General features: G+C 37.8%; 4 protein-coding genes and 1 long non-coding RNA gene across 8 annotated transcripts; 3 read left to right on the top strand and 2 right to left on the bottom strand.

Annotated features, from left to right (window-relative positions):
- The first annotated feature begins 226 nt into the window (after positions 1-226).
- Positions 227-4,743, top strand: LOC108047628. Its single transcript, XR_001769444.1, has 3 exons — positions 227-554; positions 3,446-3,792; positions 4,326-4,743. It is a non-coding gene; the product is annotated as an uncharacterized LOC108047628 (long non-coding RNA).
- Positions 4,744-5,767: 1,024 nt separating this feature from the next.
- On the top strand, positions 5,768-6,947 carry LOC108047646 (antigen 5 like allergen Cul n 1). Its single transcript, XM_017127930.1, has 3 exons — positions 5,768-5,901; positions 6,176-6,597; positions 6,652-6,947. Exons 1-3 carry the CDS (start codon positions 5,785-5,787, stop codon positions 6,866-6,868), a joined length of 756 nt encoding a protein of 251 aa, XP_016983419.1. The 5' UTR covers positions 5,768-5,784; the 3' UTR covers positions 6,869-6,947.
- Positions 6,948-7,072: 125 nt separating this feature from the next.
- LOC108047644 (malonate--CoA ligase ACSF3, mitochondrial) lies at positions 7,073-9,690 on the bottom strand. Its single transcript, XM_017127925.2, has 3 exons — positions 9,482-9,690; positions 9,231-9,420; positions 7,073-8,756 (listed from the first exon to the last, which is right to left on the bottom strand). Exons 1-3 carry the CDS (start codon positions 9,557-9,559, stop codon positions 7,213-7,215), a joined length of 1,812 nt encoding a protein of 603 aa, XP_016983414.1. The 5' UTR covers positions 9,560-9,690; the 3' UTR covers positions 7,073-7,212.
- Positions 9,691-9,773: 83 nt separating this feature from the next.
- Positions 9,774-17,296, bottom strand: LOC108047642. 2 transcript variants are annotated; one of them, XM_017127923.2, is made up of 3 exons: positions 16,861-17,296; positions 15,144-15,461; positions 9,774-12,683 (listed from the first exon to the last, which is right to left on the bottom strand). In XM_017127923.2, exons 1-3 carry the CDS (start codon positions 16,942-16,944, stop codon positions 11,205-11,207), a joined length of 1,881 nt encoding a protein of 626 aa, XP_016983412.1. In that variant the 5' UTR covers positions 16,945-17,296; the 3' UTR covers positions 9,774-11,204. The 2 variants fall into 2 exon arrangements, with proteins under 2 accessions (XP_016983412.1, XP_016983413.1); XM_017127924.2 differs by having other exon boundaries at positions 9,774-12,680.
- LOC108047645 (actin-binding protein IPP-like) lies at positions 12,787-14,604 on the top strand. 3 transcript variants are annotated; one of them, XM_017127927.2, is made up of 4 exons: positions 12,788-13,470; positions 13,525-13,977; positions 14,055-14,263; positions 14,327-14,604. In XM_017127927.2, exons 1-4 carry the CDS (start codon positions 13,111-13,113, stop codon positions 14,562-14,564), a joined length of 1,260 nt encoding a protein of 419 aa, XP_016983416.1. In that variant the 5' UTR covers positions 12,788-13,110; the 3' UTR covers positions 14,565-14,604. The 3 variants fall into 3 exon arrangements, with proteins under 3 accessions (XP_016983417.1, XP_016983416.1, XP_016983415.1); XM_017127926.1 differs by having other exon boundaries at positions 12,788-13,977; XM_017127928.1 differs by lacking the exon at positions 14,327-14,604 and having other exon boundaries at positions 12,787-13,997; positions 14,055-14,165.
- Positions 17,297-17,321: the final 25 nt, after the last annotated feature.

The following is a 17,321-nucleotide window of genomic DNA, read 5'->3' as shown; positions in this document are numbered from 1 at the left end:
ATAATAACGCTTAGGAATTGAGATGAATAATATCAATTAGTTACTGATAATAGAAAATGTCTTTTCATTAAAGAAGTTGTAAAATCAAGACTGTTCTATTTTAGCAGATAATTATATGTAATAAATATTATTATATTAATATTAATATAATAACTACTGATCATGATATCCCTTGACCCCGCATAAACGTCACTTCTCCTGGGGTGGACGTGTGCGAGAACAACCGGCGCATCGGCCGTCTGCTGACTTTCCGACCGTCACGTAACGCCAGGTCCAGGGACATCAAAAGCAACACAAAACAACTGCAAACATATGACCACCAAAACAGGGTCCCAGTCGAATGTGATATACCATATAGTATATAGAGTGTGTGCAGTTTAGCATGCGCCCGCTACAAATACATAAATTATATTCTGTTTGCTGCTGCACCTGCATATGCAAACATAGGGTGAAAATTGGAAAAAATAAACAGCAAATTGGAGCCACACGACCTGTCTAATGACGTCACAAAGAGTTTTTACTATTACACCCACGATCCACCTAACATCTACCAAGTAAGTAGCCCCAAAAATTTCAATTGCCCAAAATTAAAATGCGTAATAAAAAAGCGCGCGCGAAAAAAGGTGCAAAAGTACAGTGAATATTCGCAAAGCTGCTATATGAATATATTTAGATCTTTTCTAAGACATTAATAGAAAAATATTAATGTTACATTTGTACCTAAAAGTTTAATTTGCTAGTTTTTCTTATACGCTGATTACAAAAATTATTTAAAGTAACATTGTAAATTGTTGGTTCTGATCTATCAAGCATGTAAATAATAGATAATTATTAGTTCAAATAGTCGGTATCATACAATGTAGTTCTTAATAATAAATCCCTTTTTTAATAATACGTTAATAACATAGTTGATCATTAATCTTCTAGAAAATGGATCTATCTGACTTATTTAATTCATATCATATTAATGGAGCGTTTCAAAACATTAATTTAAGGTATGGGGTCAAATTATAAGCCCCATTAAGAATGGGTTGCCTGAAAGCATTTTACTTTTTAAAAAATGACTAGTTTTTGACTTCTACCGTAGGCGGGGCCCACTGTATTGTAATTGTAAGTCCACTCCCAAGTTTCCCCTGCTGTTTTATACATGTTTTTTTGGGCGTGTGCCGGGGGATCTAATCGGAATGGGGGGCCCATTGTTGACACACACACGTGTGCGATGCGTAGTGCCCGAGAATATTGGACAAGATCGTCTCGTCTCGAAAGGGAAGCCTTGTGCTCCATGCTCTTCGATTTTTTTTTTGTTTTTTTTCTTTCGTGAATTAAGCTTCTACGTTTCTAGTATTTCTTGTCGCGCTTTTCAAGGTCCCCAGTTCCACAGTTTTAATGCCATTTCAGATTTCCGCAACGCCATTTAAATCGATGTGCGTGTGTGCGAGAGATTCTGCTGTTGTTGTTTTCCCTGCTTTTCAGTTTTTGGCGTACGTGTTGCGCCCCAACGCCGGCTCAAAAAAAAAAAGTTATAAAAAAAATAAAGAAAAAAGAAAAGAGAAGAACTACAGCGCAGCAGCAACATGTGAGAAATTATATTTTTGTTGATGTTGGAAGCTGTTTTAACTCTCTTAAATGTTTACTACCGTAACATGGTTCGATTTAAATGCAAATTCTTAATTGTTAATTATCAGAAAATTATATAGCACATTAAATTTAAAATAAATGTTTCTAATTTCATAAATAAACAGAAAAAAATATTTAAGAAAATGAAAACTAAGAAAAACTTCTTAACATATTTTATTTATTTTTAACCACCATGTTTTCTTTATTTATTTTTTTATTTTAACAAAAATTTATAATAGTTTGAGGTATTTGCTTTAATAATTAAGTGCTAAGTGTTAATTTATTTATTTTTGATTTTCAGATGAAGTATTACGCAGGGATTTTAAAGCACTATACAAAAATTGTTGGTTGAAAATTAATAATGAGTTTTAGTAATCGACAATTTGAGTTATGCCAACTTGAATTTGTATATATTTTTATACCCTTGCAGAGGTTATTATAATTTTGGTCAAAAGTGTGCAACGCAGTGACCCTATAAAGTATATATATTCTGGATCAGGATCACCTCCTGAGTTTATATAAGCATGTCCTTCTGTCCGTCTGTTTGTTTCTACGCAAACTAGTCTCTCAGTTTTAAAGATATCGAATTGAAACTTTGCACACACCCTTCTTTCCTTTGCACGCAGTATATAAGTCGGAACGGACGGGATCGGCCGACTATATCCTATAGCTGCCATATAACTGATTGATCGGAAATGCCATAACTTTGGTGTTTGTAAAGTTAGAAAGTTGGGTTTTATTTTTGGCCAATCAATCCGACCTATCAAATTTCGGCCGACTATATCCTATAGCTGCCATATAACTGAACGATTGGAAATGCCGTGTGTTTTTAAAGTTAGGAAGTTGGGATTTTTTATGAGTATTAAGAATGCATCATATGAATAATTTTGGAGAATATAATGTACATAATATTTTGCAAGGGTATATCAACTTCGGCTCCGCCCGAAGTTTTTCTTTCTTGTTTAAATTCTAACGATAAATACTCCTAAAAATGTATGAAAACTATTTTCATATTCATATTTTTGGCGCTTCCGAAGACTGATTTAATTGCGTATTTAGAGGGTTAAGTATGGTACTTTCTAGTGCCAAATCCCATGAAGAAGAAGGGTTGTTTTTATTTGGGTTGACTAGTTTTTTTTTTCAGTATGCGGATTTTGGCACGTCGACACACCGGCGACAGAGGCAGCGACGTTGGCAGAGATGTCGTGCTGCGTCTTTACATAAAATGACATAAAATTTAATTGCGACGCGTGCATTGGTGTGTGTGCGTGTGTGTTTTCCAGTTGCCTGCACCACCAGAAAAACAAAAAAAAACAGAAAAAAACTGCGACTACGTGCCACTTGCAACGCATCCTTTTTCTCGTTGTTGTCGTAGGTTATTCCCTGGTTTTTCAATTTCCCTAATTTTAAATTTAAATTTTTAAGTGGAAACACTTTGGGACTCTAGAACTCTCTTGAAAAGATTAATACACGGAAGAAAATATTTATACCAAAACAACATATTTAAGTTGAGGTTATTTTACTTCACTAAACATTGAACACTTTCTAGGAAAATTGATTATTTACATTCCAATGAATGTGATATAATATGTATATCCAGTTTACAGTTTAAATCAGAAATCGTATTGTACTACCCACTTTTTACAAATAATTGTGGGCACTGAAAATAAAAATGATCTCATCTATTATTGTACATCGTACAAAATCATAAACATAAGTCGTTTCAATATGAATAAATTAATACCTTATAAATTAATACTTAAAAAAATATATATAAATTATTTTCGTTATTTTAATGGTACCAGTAAAATTCTTTTTCTTTTTTCAGTGTACTCAATTAAATTACAGCTGACGGGCGCCTTATCAGCGACCTGCTTATAATGGCTGATAAAACCCCCAAAAACAATAGCAACATCGAAAAATAAAAATAACAACACATGACTTTCTGACCATCGCGGGTTACAAAACCCAAAAGCGAGAGATAAAAGCCAACCCAACTTTAAAGTAAAGATTAGGCCAGAAAGCAAATACGAAATGAAAATGAAAAAGGCAAACACCAAATAGATTTGGAAATTTGGAATTGCTTTTTGAAAATGTTTGGTAAATATTGGGACCCGAAAATTCAGCGGGTAAACAAAGCCATGAAATCTGGTTACAGTTTGAGAAGCACTTAAGGTAAAGGGTTTTGCTTAGAGCCTCTATTGAATAAATAAATATTTATACTTTTGGCAACCAATTTTTTTTATTGGTTGGTAAATAAGCTAGTAATCGTTTATATTGTTTTTCTAATTTTATTAAAGATTTTAATGCATGCAAACTGAAGATTTTTAGAATATTAAATTGTAATAGATTATTGTATACATAGTAGCTCAAATGTGTTCCTTTAATTTTTGTAACGTTTTAATAATTTATTAATCTCCAATAAATTTTAGTTTAGGCAACTCAAATTTAATTAAAGAGCTATCTTTGATAAGACCCAATAAAATAAGAACAAATAATATAGAAACTATTTATAAAAGAAAGATAGTTTGTCTTTAAGATATAACTGAAAAATTGCCATTTTCTTTATAATCTTAATTACAGTAAGGTCAATAATTTGTTTTTGAATTATAAAATTGAAAGATTTATGCCGCTCGCATTCGCCTTCGCCGGTAATGATAAATTAATTAAATTAATCTTTTATTTATGACCAATAAACACACTTTTAGGGCTTGTGCAATTGACCTTCGACCACAAACAGCATTCTAAAAAAGGGAAAGAAAACAAAAAACAACAACGTGGCCCAGAAAAACAAAAAAAAAAGAAGAAACCAAAACAAAAACATGTGAAAAATCTAAACAAACACAAGAGGCATGTGAGTTTTTTTGGTGTAATCCACACCGGCGTGTAACCCTGACGTCGGGCGATTGAAAGCTCCTTAAGTGCCAAGTAGAGATCCATCGCACGGAAAAAATGATCATATGGGGCTTATATAAGTTAAATACATGTAAAAATATTCAACATATCATTTGATTTAATTTTCTCGCCTAATAATTTGAGCTTTATATTAAAGCAATTCAAGTTTTTTCGTATCGGTCTAATGTGTATTATACATTTCTAAATAAAGTTATTCAATTTGGAATCTGATATTTTATGATAAAACCGTATTGATAAATTTTGCACTTATAAAATTGAAAAAGAATCTAAAATAATTTGATCCTTGTTTAATATTCGATATATGTATGTATTTTTATTTTTGTCTTTCTGTTGCTTTATTTTTATTTTATTTAATAAGTAATACACATTTTTTTTTGGTGCAGAAAAAGCAGCAACAACTCCCATTCAGCATAATTGTAAATGGTTTTTTGTTTTGCGGCCGCCTGCTATTTTTAGCTGCCAATTATTTTTTTTTTTGCTTTATCTAGCTCCCAAGAAGAAGAGTGGAAAAAGGGTAATTTTGTAACGTCGACGTTGCCACCGGCACGTTAACACAAAAAATTGTGCGTAAACAAAATTGTAAAAAAAAAAATAGTAAACAACAACAAGCCTTCAACATTCACAAAACTTATCGCTAACTTAACAAAAAAAATTATAGACATTGATAGAGGGATAAGAGGTATTCTGATAGCTATTCTTGTATTTCCATTTTGTTATAAAGCTAACCGTTTACGTAATGATTAATTTGTCCCAAATTAGGTTAGCCTTTTATTATTTAATTTTTGAATGCGCGCCTTTAGTGTTGTAAAGAAGTTATCTATCAGAACTGCGAGCTATCGATATATTTTTCTGAAGATCCTTAAAATTAAAGTTTACTATATATTATAATTATGTACTTTATAATTCTTATATATTTTATAAATGTCAAATGTTAAAACACTTTTATGTTGAAAAATAAAAAAAATATTTCCATAATAATAACTTTTTATTATTTTGTTTAACGTTTTACCATCTTTTTGAATGAGTTAAAATAAATAATAAATGTTACGATTTTTAATAGGATTGTTTTATGTATTGGTACTTAAATTTATTACTTTTCCTTGTTTTGTCGCCCTTGAAAACGTATATTTTAAATTGAAAATGGGTCGTAACTTATTAATTGCAACTATTGTCGTGCAAATTATCCAGAGATAAACACTCCGCTGCATATAAAAAGGTTTGCACTTGTTGAATTTCTAGAAAAGTTGCAAGATGTTAGGCTGCTCCTTTAAGTTTTTAATATTAGTTATAAGCCTTGTGATCCTTTGTCAGGGTGAGAATTACTGTAGGAAGGACCTCTGTCCTGAAGGAACCACTCATATTGCGTGTGTAAGTGACTTTTAATATTTAAAAATATGTATCGAACATTTAATTTTTTGATAAGTGGTTATTTTTACTATCTCTTTAATCAAAAAGCTTACAAAAATTAAAATGTATATACAAAATGACAAGTGAAATTTTTGATAAGCTACATTTTGTATAGATAATTAGAAAATTGTATTATCATTTGGGTCAATTTTATTCTATAATTAGTAGTAATTCAATAACACTACAATTTTAATGTATACAATTTTGTTGATATATTTGAATGTCCCATAAGCAGCCTTTGAACGAATCCTTTGGCCCCGCCTGTTCCAAAAATGCCTCCGTGGTTAAAATCAATCAAAATGATATTAATGCACTCATCAACGCCCAAAATTTGGTAAGACAGAAATGGGCCAGTGGCAAGGCGAAGATACCAAGAATCGCCTGCAAAATGGCCACAGTTGAATGGAACGAGGACTTGGCAAAGTTGGCAGAACTCAATGCCAAAGGATGTGTTATGAAGCATGATAATTGCCGCAATACCGAAAAGTTTCGGCTATCCGGACAGAATCTAATGAATGTGGGATTCTGGCAATCTAATGGGGCTCAAATGCAGATAACAGCAAAGGAACTCTTCGAATTAGCAGTTCACAATTGGGCAGCCGAGGAAAAACACATCACAGCCGCTGACCTGAATATATTTCCCAAAAACAATCCGCTGTAAGTTATTTAGTTTTAATAAAATCGCATAAAGTTACCAACGTTTTTAAACAGAACGATTGGACATCTGACCGCTTTGATTAACGAACAAAGTTATGCTGTGGGTTGTGCCATAGTTACCTATAACCTGAATGCGTTCCTCAGATTCAATTTGGCCTGTAATTACGCTTATACCAATGTCATAAATCACAGTACCTACAGCGAATGCCCCAAAGCAGGCAGTCAGTGTCCCAAGGGATTGAGCTCGCAGTATCCACCACTATGTGCTTAAATTAAATGTTTTTGGAGGATTTGTACACGAATCGATGTCATGAAGTTCCATCAAATAAATGGTTTTGTTAAGACGTCAAGATTGTAGATATTATTTACAAATTTAAAAATATTTCTGGCATACCAATTTCTCAAAAGCTGATTTACAAATAATGTAACAATACCTTTTGTATTTCGGTTAAAAATAAAGAAAAACTTTCATCGATTGAATTGAAAATATTGAAAATTATTATTATTATTATGACAAAGAAAGATCTTTTGGATAACAGCGCGAAAAATCACATGAATTTGTAGCTTAGGACGCGAGAACGAGGACGGGACTTAAGACTAGTTTTGGTAATAGGTTTATTTGGACACGAGGGTCTTGAAGACGGTGGGGCACTTGTGGGCCGGCAAGTGGCGATAGCAGTACGTCTTGATCGCATCCAAATCAATATCCGCATCCGGCGATACAATGCATATAACGCCGAGACGATGGCCCCACAATTTATTTGGTATACCCAAAACAGCCACATCGTTGATATTTGGATGCGATATCAATACCTTTTTGATCTCCGATCCGTAAACCTTGTAACCGCCGACGGTGAAGACATCGCTGGTCTTGCTGAGGAAATAAAAGTGGCCATTCTGATAGGCGCAAATGTCGCCGGTTTTGAAGAAACCATCTTGGGCATTCTCCGGTTCCGTTTGCTGATTATTGCTGGCCAAGGAGCTGGACACCAGATGCGAACCAGCTATCTGAAGTTCACCAATTACGGTTTGGGCCAACGACGTATTGCCGCCGATGTCCTCCGCCTGAATGAGACCATGATCCACAGTTCCGCCGAGTTCGTTCTTGCAGGTTATCAGTTCGTCACCCTTATTGCTAATCAATCGGGCTGTAACTCCCTTGAGGGGAGCACCCAAAGTACCCGGTCGATAATCATTGAGGGCACTGGCATTACTTGGACTTGCTGATCCCGCTGCTGAAGACGCAGTTGTTCCATCGCGATGGGGCTCATCCAGGGGATGACCCAGGACCAAGCCCGTTTCCATCATTCCATAGTATTCGTAGATGTTCTGCCCCGTAATCTCGCGCCATCTGAAGAACACCGAATCCGGTAGCAGGGCAAAAGCGGTGGCCATCAGTCGGATCTTTTGCCGGCAATGGTTCACAATATACTCGACCATTCGCGAATCCTTCGCAAACATCTTCTCATATTCAGCAATCAGTCTCTTGTAAACAATGGGCATGGCCAAAAAGAGGGTGACCCGCTGTTTTGATGGACTATTGATGCCCAACAGAGCACTCCAGGCATTATGACCATCAAACTTTTGCTGCAGCACGACATTACCGCCCACATTTAAGACTGCCCCCAAGGCGGCATGCATCCGATTCATGGATAGTATCGGTAGCATACAGTCCGTGGGTCCCAAACGCCAACTGCCGATCAAGCATCGCACCTGGGCATCGATATTGCGGTGGGTCAATAGCACCGGCTTGGGATTGTTCACCGCATTGGGCGTATAGATCAGCATGGCCGGTGCCTTGGCATAGAAGTCACTCGGCAGGGTGCTCTCCGTGAGGATCACTCCCTGGGTGCCCACCAGTTGCTTGGCATACATCGAGGTGGAAGACACACTCTCCGCCGTCGGCACAAACGTGTGATCCAGCACGATAGTGGCCGATTTCAGTCCCTGCGACAACTCCTGGGCGAGGTTCTCGAACTCGGGAGTGGCTATTAGCAGCTTGGTCTTGCAGCTGGAAGCCTGGCGCTGCAGTTGATCCATCGCCTGGCCAGCTTCCAGGGGCACCGCTACCTGGCCAGAGATCCAACAGCTCCACTGGATCGCGACCCACAAGGCATTGTTCGAGCACAAGTAAGTCACGTTCGAAAGCGAGGCACTGCCTGCAAAGCGGGGAAATTATAATGTTAATAAACCAAATGATATGAATTCTGGGATATAGTTAGGTTTAGGCCTAATAATCGATCATACCATATTTGAGGATAAAATGTGGAATAGCAATTATAATAATTACGATTGAGTAAAAATATTCAAACTAGGAAATTGTATTACTGTCAAATTAATAAATATTGGAATAAAGATAGTCATAAGCCTTACAAAATACCCCATTATAATAGGAATTTGGAATTTAATTTAATTCATGATTGAGTAAACATGTTGAAATTACACATTTTTGGACAAGTTATTATCAACAAATTTTTTAATCGATGGTTATAAATATTGGTATATATATTGATAGGGGCTACTAAATAAGAAAACGATATCAGGTATGGTACTTTAGGTATTCATTTAGAAATAAGTGAACAATTAGGGTGATAGTCAAGTTCAATATTCAGCGTTTAATGGAGATAACTTACCACAAATGTTTGAGATCTGAATTGCAAGGCGTTTGGCGGCCAGATACAACTGGAAATAGGTGTACTCCCCGGTGATGTCCTTAATGGCGATCTCATCCGGATAAAGCATGGCCTTCTTGAATGTGGGCACCACCAAATTGCTGCGCTCATCCTCGTCGAAGCTGTGGCGCAACTTCTCTATGAAGCCATCCTGGAATAGGGAAATTAAAAAATTAAACATCTTAACTTTAGGGAGTATTGGAAATTATCACCTTATGTATCAGTTCAGCGGAGCAAAGACGAACCCATGGACGCAGATTTAATTTAGGACAACGTCGCAGTAGCAGCATCTTCTTTTTGGTTTTTTTTTTATTTTATTAAGTAGTGTAGTCGCGAAATCACTTATTTAGAGTAAATAGTACGGAGAGCAGAAATTAGCTCCGATTTTCAGTTATCGTTTGAAAAGCCAAAACGATTCTGAGGCTTTTATCCAGGCATACTTGAGAACAAAATTATATTTAAAATTTGTTTTTCTATTTTCCTCGAGAACTCAAAATCATATAATTAGATTGGTTTGATTTTGTTGGTCTTTATTTACACAATAATAGTTTGCAGACACAAAAAATAATAATTACAATAGTCATAATCGTTAACGTAAAGTAAGTAAAAAAAATGATGTTCTTTAAGTAAAATGTACGTCACAATTTTTCTTTTGGTATTTTTTTGTGTTCGCTTTCGATTCCTTTTGTTTAATTTTTTTTTGTTGTGACCTTTGCATAATACTCAAAAATTTCGTTTACAACGATCCTGGCTTGAGAACTCGAATGTGCATGGGGTGGTTTATGGGTTTTTTTTTTTTGGGGTATAAGTAGAAGTGCAATTAAAACAACACTTAAGAAATCTATATTTACAGTCTAGGATTGAATAAAAAAGAGCCAACTAGTGTGGGAGATTTCGGGGATTATGGCATTACACCGTTTGTTCCTATGGCAGCTATATGATGTATCATACAAAAACGAATAGGAATAACAATTCGAGGGATTTCTATAACCGATTATGGCAGCAAAACCTTGAGAGTCGGACGGATAAACGGAAACATTTACAACTGCAGTGTATTTTAAATCTATATTCTTAAAATATACAAAAACACATATATTTAGCACAAATTGCATACACATTTTGTAAATTTTCGTTGCGTCCAGGATTCGATTTAGTGTTTAATTTTAGATTTTAAGTGAGGGCAGGGGAATTCTTCGAGTGCGATCAAGTGGCGGGCAGTGCTTGCTAAAATTTAACAGTTTCACAATTAACAATACAATCACAGATTACGAATTTAACATAATTAACGAAAAACAAGTACAAAAAGATGAACGATTCGAATGGTTTTTGGCAGGGCGAAGGGAAGGGCATATTCTGGGACTCGGAGATTCGGAGGAAACCCTTCCCTCGATCTCAAGCCTGTTTTTGTTTTTTTGTTTCTTTTTTGTAGAACTGTAAGGCACTCGGCAGTCTCTTCTTTTTCACTTATACTCAAAATGCAAATAATGAAAATATACAAAAAAAAATATGGGCCTGTTACTGTTTCCAATGCTCAGACAATTTGGATTTGATTTTGTTATTTGTTTCACTTTCTAACAAGATATGTCTTACTAATAAGTAAGGTTATAGTAGGATTTAAACTAAAACATTACATAAGTTACCATGGCGACGAGAAAAGGATCGGTTTTACATTGAATCTTAATATAGCAAATATGTAAATGGTGAACAAGGTTCGTTTATATATTTAAGTTACCCCATCTTATTCTATCACGTATAGTTTGTGAATTACCGGCTTAATTAGAGGTCTCGTGTTCAAATTGTATATATCTTTACAACGGCAACTAGTGTGCTGAATTAAATTGGAAACAGTAACAGTTTTGGGAAATTTAAAAACCTTGATTATCTCTTTCTGATCCACCCCAACCCCACTGCACCCGGTTCGATCTCCAGATCCTTTCACACTCGCTTCGGTTTGCTGACGATCGTGTAGTTGAGGCCATTGTAACTGCGATGATCGATGGCAGAAGTCTCGAGGTTTCCCTTGTTGGCCGTCGAGCTATTGATGTTGCTGTTACCGCTGATGTTGCTGTTTGAGATTCCCAGATTATTGTTGTTCGTAATGGTGCTGGCCTTTCGCAGCACCCCATATCCCAGATGACTATCGTCGGCCTTGCGGAAACTCTCTGTATCGGGACTAGCGATCAATTCGTATTCATTGGGTGGCGGCGGACTGCAACGGATGCGATTGCCGGGCAGTGTGACATTCACAATGGTCTTGTAGCCACTCGATGTCTTGTTGTTCGGCGATAGAAAGTCCAGGCGATCGTAATTGGATTCGCTAATAGATGTGACACTACCAGTACAACCACCCTCGCCAATGTCGATGTCGATGATCTTGGGCGTACTCTGACCTCCCGAGGACTTCGTAACGGATCGCTGGCGTACAAATTCCGAGGTATCGCAGAGTATGGGCATACGTTCGCAGTGCCTCACATCGCCGACGCCCCTCGTGCGCCACGCCTCCGTGATGTTCTCGATGCACTCGTAATCCCGCTCCGGTGGAGGGGCCTTCGAGGCGCTCTCATTTCGCAGCGGCAAGTCGGGCGGCAAATCGGGTGATATTTCCGGCAGGGATATCGATTCACCACCCTGGCTCTCCAGGGGCTTCAGTATCACCGAACTGTTCGCATCGGAGGTGGCGGATGGCGAGGATATCGTCGTTATGGCCACAGGCTCATATTTAACAATGTTCCTGTATTTATCACAATGGGTTGTTGGGCTGACTCCACCCAGTTTGCGTGGCGGTTTGTTGGGAATGTGTTTGCTGTTGCTGTTTGCGGGTACGGATAAGGTGATACCTCCTCCGGTGCATGGATTTCCACCACCTCCTCCGCCCGCCGTTGCTCCACTTCCACCACTGGCCGCCGAAAAGTTGTTTAGCGAATCGTTGGAGCTAATGAAGCCCCTTAGGGAAACGCAACTTTGCGTCGAATTGATCTCGAACTCGCCGCCATGGGGATTACTCGATGGAGATGGGGGCAGGGGACTCCTCGAACCGGGTTCCATGCCCGCAGCCGCACTAAATTGATTCTCGCCGCACTCCAAAGTGCTTAGACTGTCGCCGCTAATTAGTTTCTTCATCGACTTCATCTTGGCGGACATGCAGCGGAATACCTCCTGCGGATTGGTGTGATCCAGGGTGAAAACACCTTCGCCAGTGGTGCACTTTCTGCCCGCCTCGAAGGTGAACTTCCCGTCGCGATAGCCATACTTTCTAATGAAGCGATATGGCCACATGGCGATTGTGGCGCCGAAATCCTCCGATTTCAGCTGCAGTTCTGTGGGCGTCATCTGCAGCATGTACGTCTTGGGTTCGATGCAGCAGCGAATGGAGGCCTCCGAAGGAATCAGCGTAATGATAAATAGGCCATCCTGCTATGGAAAAAAGGAAATATTTATTGTTTAATTTCATTTATTTGATTTGATTTTAAATCAAGTGATCCTTAAACGTACCAAATTTTTAAGTTAGACTGATATTTTAGGGGATAAATTATTTTGCAAACCACTTATAACACGTCTTCTACAATTTGTTTGTTTTTGCCACGAAATAAAATTAACACTTTGAATAGTTTCCATTGTAATTAAACCAATTAGCAAATAATAATTAATAAAAATATGATGTTACTATTTTAGTTTTTACGACTTTTTGTAGCAAATATTCGTAGCTAGTTTTACCAAAAAAAGTTGGCTTTGTTTTACAAATTACATAGACAATTTTTTTTTATTTATCTATTTTGTAATAAATAAAACCTACACAAATTATAGAAATTCAACGTGAAACCAAAGAATTTACAGAATAACCATGTCTGAGTCTGAAGAAGAAAAACAGAAAGAGGATGAAATCTCTGATGAGAAGCTGGAGAAAAAAGACTTTGGGAAAATGACAATCGAAGATAAGAGCACTGAAAGCAACGAATTCTCAGAAAGCAGCGATCTTTTTATCTACCAAACGCAAAAACAACTTTTCGAAATCCCTTTTCAACTAGAAAACCCCTTAACTTTCAATGAATCAAAGACCGATCGAAACGGGCGACGTTCGCCGAAAATTTCAATCAACCAACTCGTAATGAATTTGGATCCGGAGAAAAGTGTTGGTCGGGCATTTGATAAACTCTGGATGGAGTCGTCGGGTCCGCCGCGCATTTCATTCGCCGAACTATTGGTAAATATGTTTCGGAAAAACGCACGACCCAATCTGATTGTAATGGTCGAGCAGAATCAATTCCATTGCTATGCGATGGTGCTTCAAGTGCTCTCGTCCTTTTTCCGGCGTCCGAAATTGTCCCATTCGCATATCTTTCACCTGCCCAGTTCGATGATCAGCGCTCGAGCCTTTGTGGCCATGTATCGTTGGTCTCTGGAGCCGTCCAACACATTGTCTCTGAATCAACTGATGGAGGTATTTAGGGCTGCACGGTTCTTTGGTTGCCAGGAACTCATCGACAACTGTTGGCGGGGAATCGATGCGGCTTCCTGTGTGCCGGATCAGGCAGTATGCATATATATGTGCAGCAAGGCGATTGGATTGCATCTGGAGGAGGGTTTGCTAACGCGTTTGAGCAGTATCTTTCTGCAGTTTGTCGCCAGCCAGGAGTTTTTGCTTGTGGGAGCGGATACCGTACGAAGATTACTGGGATTGTCTTCACTGGCTGTGAATACGGAAATGGAGGTTGGGTTTTGTTTTAGCTGGTCGTAAATCATTTGGATACTATTGCGGGCGCTGTATCGCTACATCCTTCTTTTTAGGTTTTCTTAGCCGGCATCCTTTGGCTGGATTACCAGTGGCCCCAGCGGAAAAACCATGCATTGGATATCATGGAAGCCGTGCGCTTCCACCTGTTGCCCTTTGTGTCCCTGTTGTCTGTGATCAAACAATTGGATGGTCCGCCAGTTCTCCATTTGGTGACCGGTGCTCCGATAATCCGCCAGCGGGCACTCCAAGCTATAAAAGACATGTAAGTTCGGGGTCTATGAAGATCAATTATTGAACACCGAGTGCAATTTATCCCGAACTTTAGCCACAAATCGCCAGAAAAGTTCCACAGACGGGGCGAAAAAAATGGACGCACATGGATCTACGATAGCCGGGCGCCCTATCATCATGGATTTAGTTGCCGACAGATACAGTGCCTCGACTTTGACTCCTTTGTGCATTATCTACAATGGCTTCAGACCGCCGGATCCAAGCACTGGCTCTCCTTACGCACCATCGACGATCCCGAAGTAAAATGCTGCCCATTCCAGCATCGCAGCTAATCATCGCTTAATCTCGCAAATAAAATTTTAGTAACTAGCAGCCCCGTCTAACCAAATTTAATAGTTAGCAGTGTGGGATAAAGTAATCAGGGGGCAGATAAACCTTTATCAACTTAATCAGAGCATTTATGTGTTCCATAAAAGCTAAACTCTTTAGCAATCTCCAGAAGTCGAAGAGTCGTTGAAAGTTTATAAAATTTTTATGTATGCAAGTGGTCTATAGAAAAACAGCTAAAAATTGTTTTTGTGGAATTGGGTTAAAACTAAACGATATTGGGAACGAAATAAACCGCGTTAGTTATTATAATTTTGATATAAATAACTCCTTTAACATAAAAAAGGCAATTTCCAAACGGTTTCGAAAAAACTAAGAGAAATTTAAATCGATTGATATCTGAAACAATATTTAAAATAATAAATGAAATAGAATCAAATCTGAGCAATTATATAATCAAAAAATAATCAAAGAAACCTAGGTTTTATGTCAAGAAATGATATCCCTCTTCGAGTTAGTGTGCCTTAAATAAAATCGACACACCCCTTTAAGTTTGTGGTACGCATAAAGAGGTGATCACTCACAAAGGAGCTGCAGTAGAGGTCGTTGTCCTCCTCGATGGCCCCGATTCCGCCCGATGGCGAGGTGTCGCAAAAGGCCACCGTTTGGAGGGCGGTGATCCAGTCCTTGAGCTCCTCCTCGCTACTCGTGCTCAATGTGAGTGTTCCGTGCCGCTTGACAATGTGGATGAGGCGTTCGGGCGGCGGTTCCTGCGTGATCTTCACACAATTCTCGAGCGTGAACATTTTCGGGTTGCGGTCCTCCTTGCTCTCGCACATCTCCAATCGGGCGATCCCATGGCGACTGGCCTTGAATAGCAAACAGTAGCGACTGCATGCCTTCTGCAAAGGATTTCGGGATACGATTAGCTCAGTTTTGGTATATAAAAATGACTTTATGATAGTAACGTTTTAAAAATATGTTTCTGTTTTATATTCGTGAATATAATGAAAAGAAATTAGGCTATAGTAATGTTGCCGAGATAAGAAGTACTTTGTGCAACAGATTTGGTTTCCAGTATTCGTTTCAAGTATTATTTTTAAATTCATGCATAAAGATTGTGGGCCTTTTTGAAAAATAATTAGTTTTTATCTAATATATATAAAGGAAGAGAGACTGACTCTATCATATATTTTTTTTATTTATTTCCTGGTACTATATAAAAAAAAATTTTTTTTATATTTGGAAAGAATCTCTCATTGCGGATTTTTAAAAGTTATAGAGGTTTTTCTGTGGATTTTTTCCAAACTAAGTATTTTCAAATGGTGCTTTGGTAAACCCTTGATGATTTAATGGCTATACTGAAAGCAGAGATTCTGGCTTACATAATGGAGTAAGGCCTGGAACACTCCTCGGACCCCACTCCCCCTCCTTTGCGCCACCCTTTTTCCCCCTCTTTTTCTCGGTTTTCTGCTGGCTCAAGAATTTCCTGTCGCACATAAACACAAATACCATGAAATCGTATGAATCGCCCAGCTGTGTGTGCCATCTGAAACTCCAAACATTGGCGGTCAGACTATTAGCTTTCTATCAAGTTATATTATCATATGAAATATGATATCTCCAGAAAATATATTGTTTTATTTATCCTTAGATTTCAACTATTTCCTTAGTAATTAATTCAGTAAAAAGTCAGGACTGCAAGTATTAAGAATGTGATGTTTATGAATTAATATAAAAAAAATGTATTATCTAAATTAAGAAAATAACAAAAATAAATTTTGTTTTTTACTTTAATACTTTAGGTTTTTTATGTGCTTCAAACTGATTTTGTCGTAAAATTAAGACATGATTCATTCAAAAATAAGTAGAGAAAGATGTTCCTTTTGGAGGAATGTTTTAATTGTAGGAATTCATAGTTGAAGGATACCAAATATTATAATAAAGATCGAAAATAGCTTATACTATTTTTATCAAAAATTATAATCAAAATCATGGAAAAATCATCGTTATGGCCATTATTTTGACCATAACTGTATGTTGTCAGCCCCTCGCTCGCTCTCTCCCGCACTGCCGCATTCGCTCTCTCACTCCCACTCGCACAGTGGGGCTCATTTGTATGCAACAAGTATGCAGACACACGCACACATTGGCACACATAAGTCCTGTTTGGTTTATTGAAAAAACTACGCACTTGTAAAAATTCGAAAAAAGCTTGGATTTCGAGATCTTGGTAATTCTTGGTAGATATATAAAAGTCGGAGAAGCTCTATAGAAGGGGAATACGGCGATTTTCCATACCTTTTTCGAGATGCGATTTAGCGAAAATCCAGTTTGGGTCGGCACATTAAGATATCCAGCCAAAACAGGTATTTCAACATCCATTCTGTGCACCACTCCTCCTCCTCTCCTCTCCTTCTTCCCACTCTCCTTCGTCTCCTTCTCTCTTGCCCTCTCTCTCACTCTCACTCTCCTTAGTCGCTTCGATTCCGAATTGTTGTTGGAGTTGGCTATGCTATGCGATTGGTGGAGTTTTCCCGTATTTCATCCGATTTTTAGGGATATTCGATCGTTTCACGTTCGGGATTTGTCACTTCATATTTAACATCACATTGCACGGCAATCCGAAGATTCAAAAAGCGCAGCCGCAACACAAAAAAAGATCACCAAAAAACGCGAGCAGAGGCAAGTCGACTTTATTTATTTATGCGCTGAACTAGAGCTGTCAAACTATCGATGGCACTATCGATAGCATCGATGGT

This window comes from Drosophila rhopaloa, unplaced genomic scaffold, assembly GCF_018152115.1.
Source record: "Drosophila rhopaloa isolate 14029-0021.01 unplaced genomic scaffold, ASM1815211v1 contig_3, whole genome shotgun sequence".
Taxonomy (NCBI): domain Eukaryota; kingdom Metazoa; phylum Arthropoda; class Insecta; order Diptera; family Drosophilidae; genus Drosophila; species Drosophila rhopaloa.
This window is presented reverse-complemented; position numbering and strand designations above follow the sequence as displayed.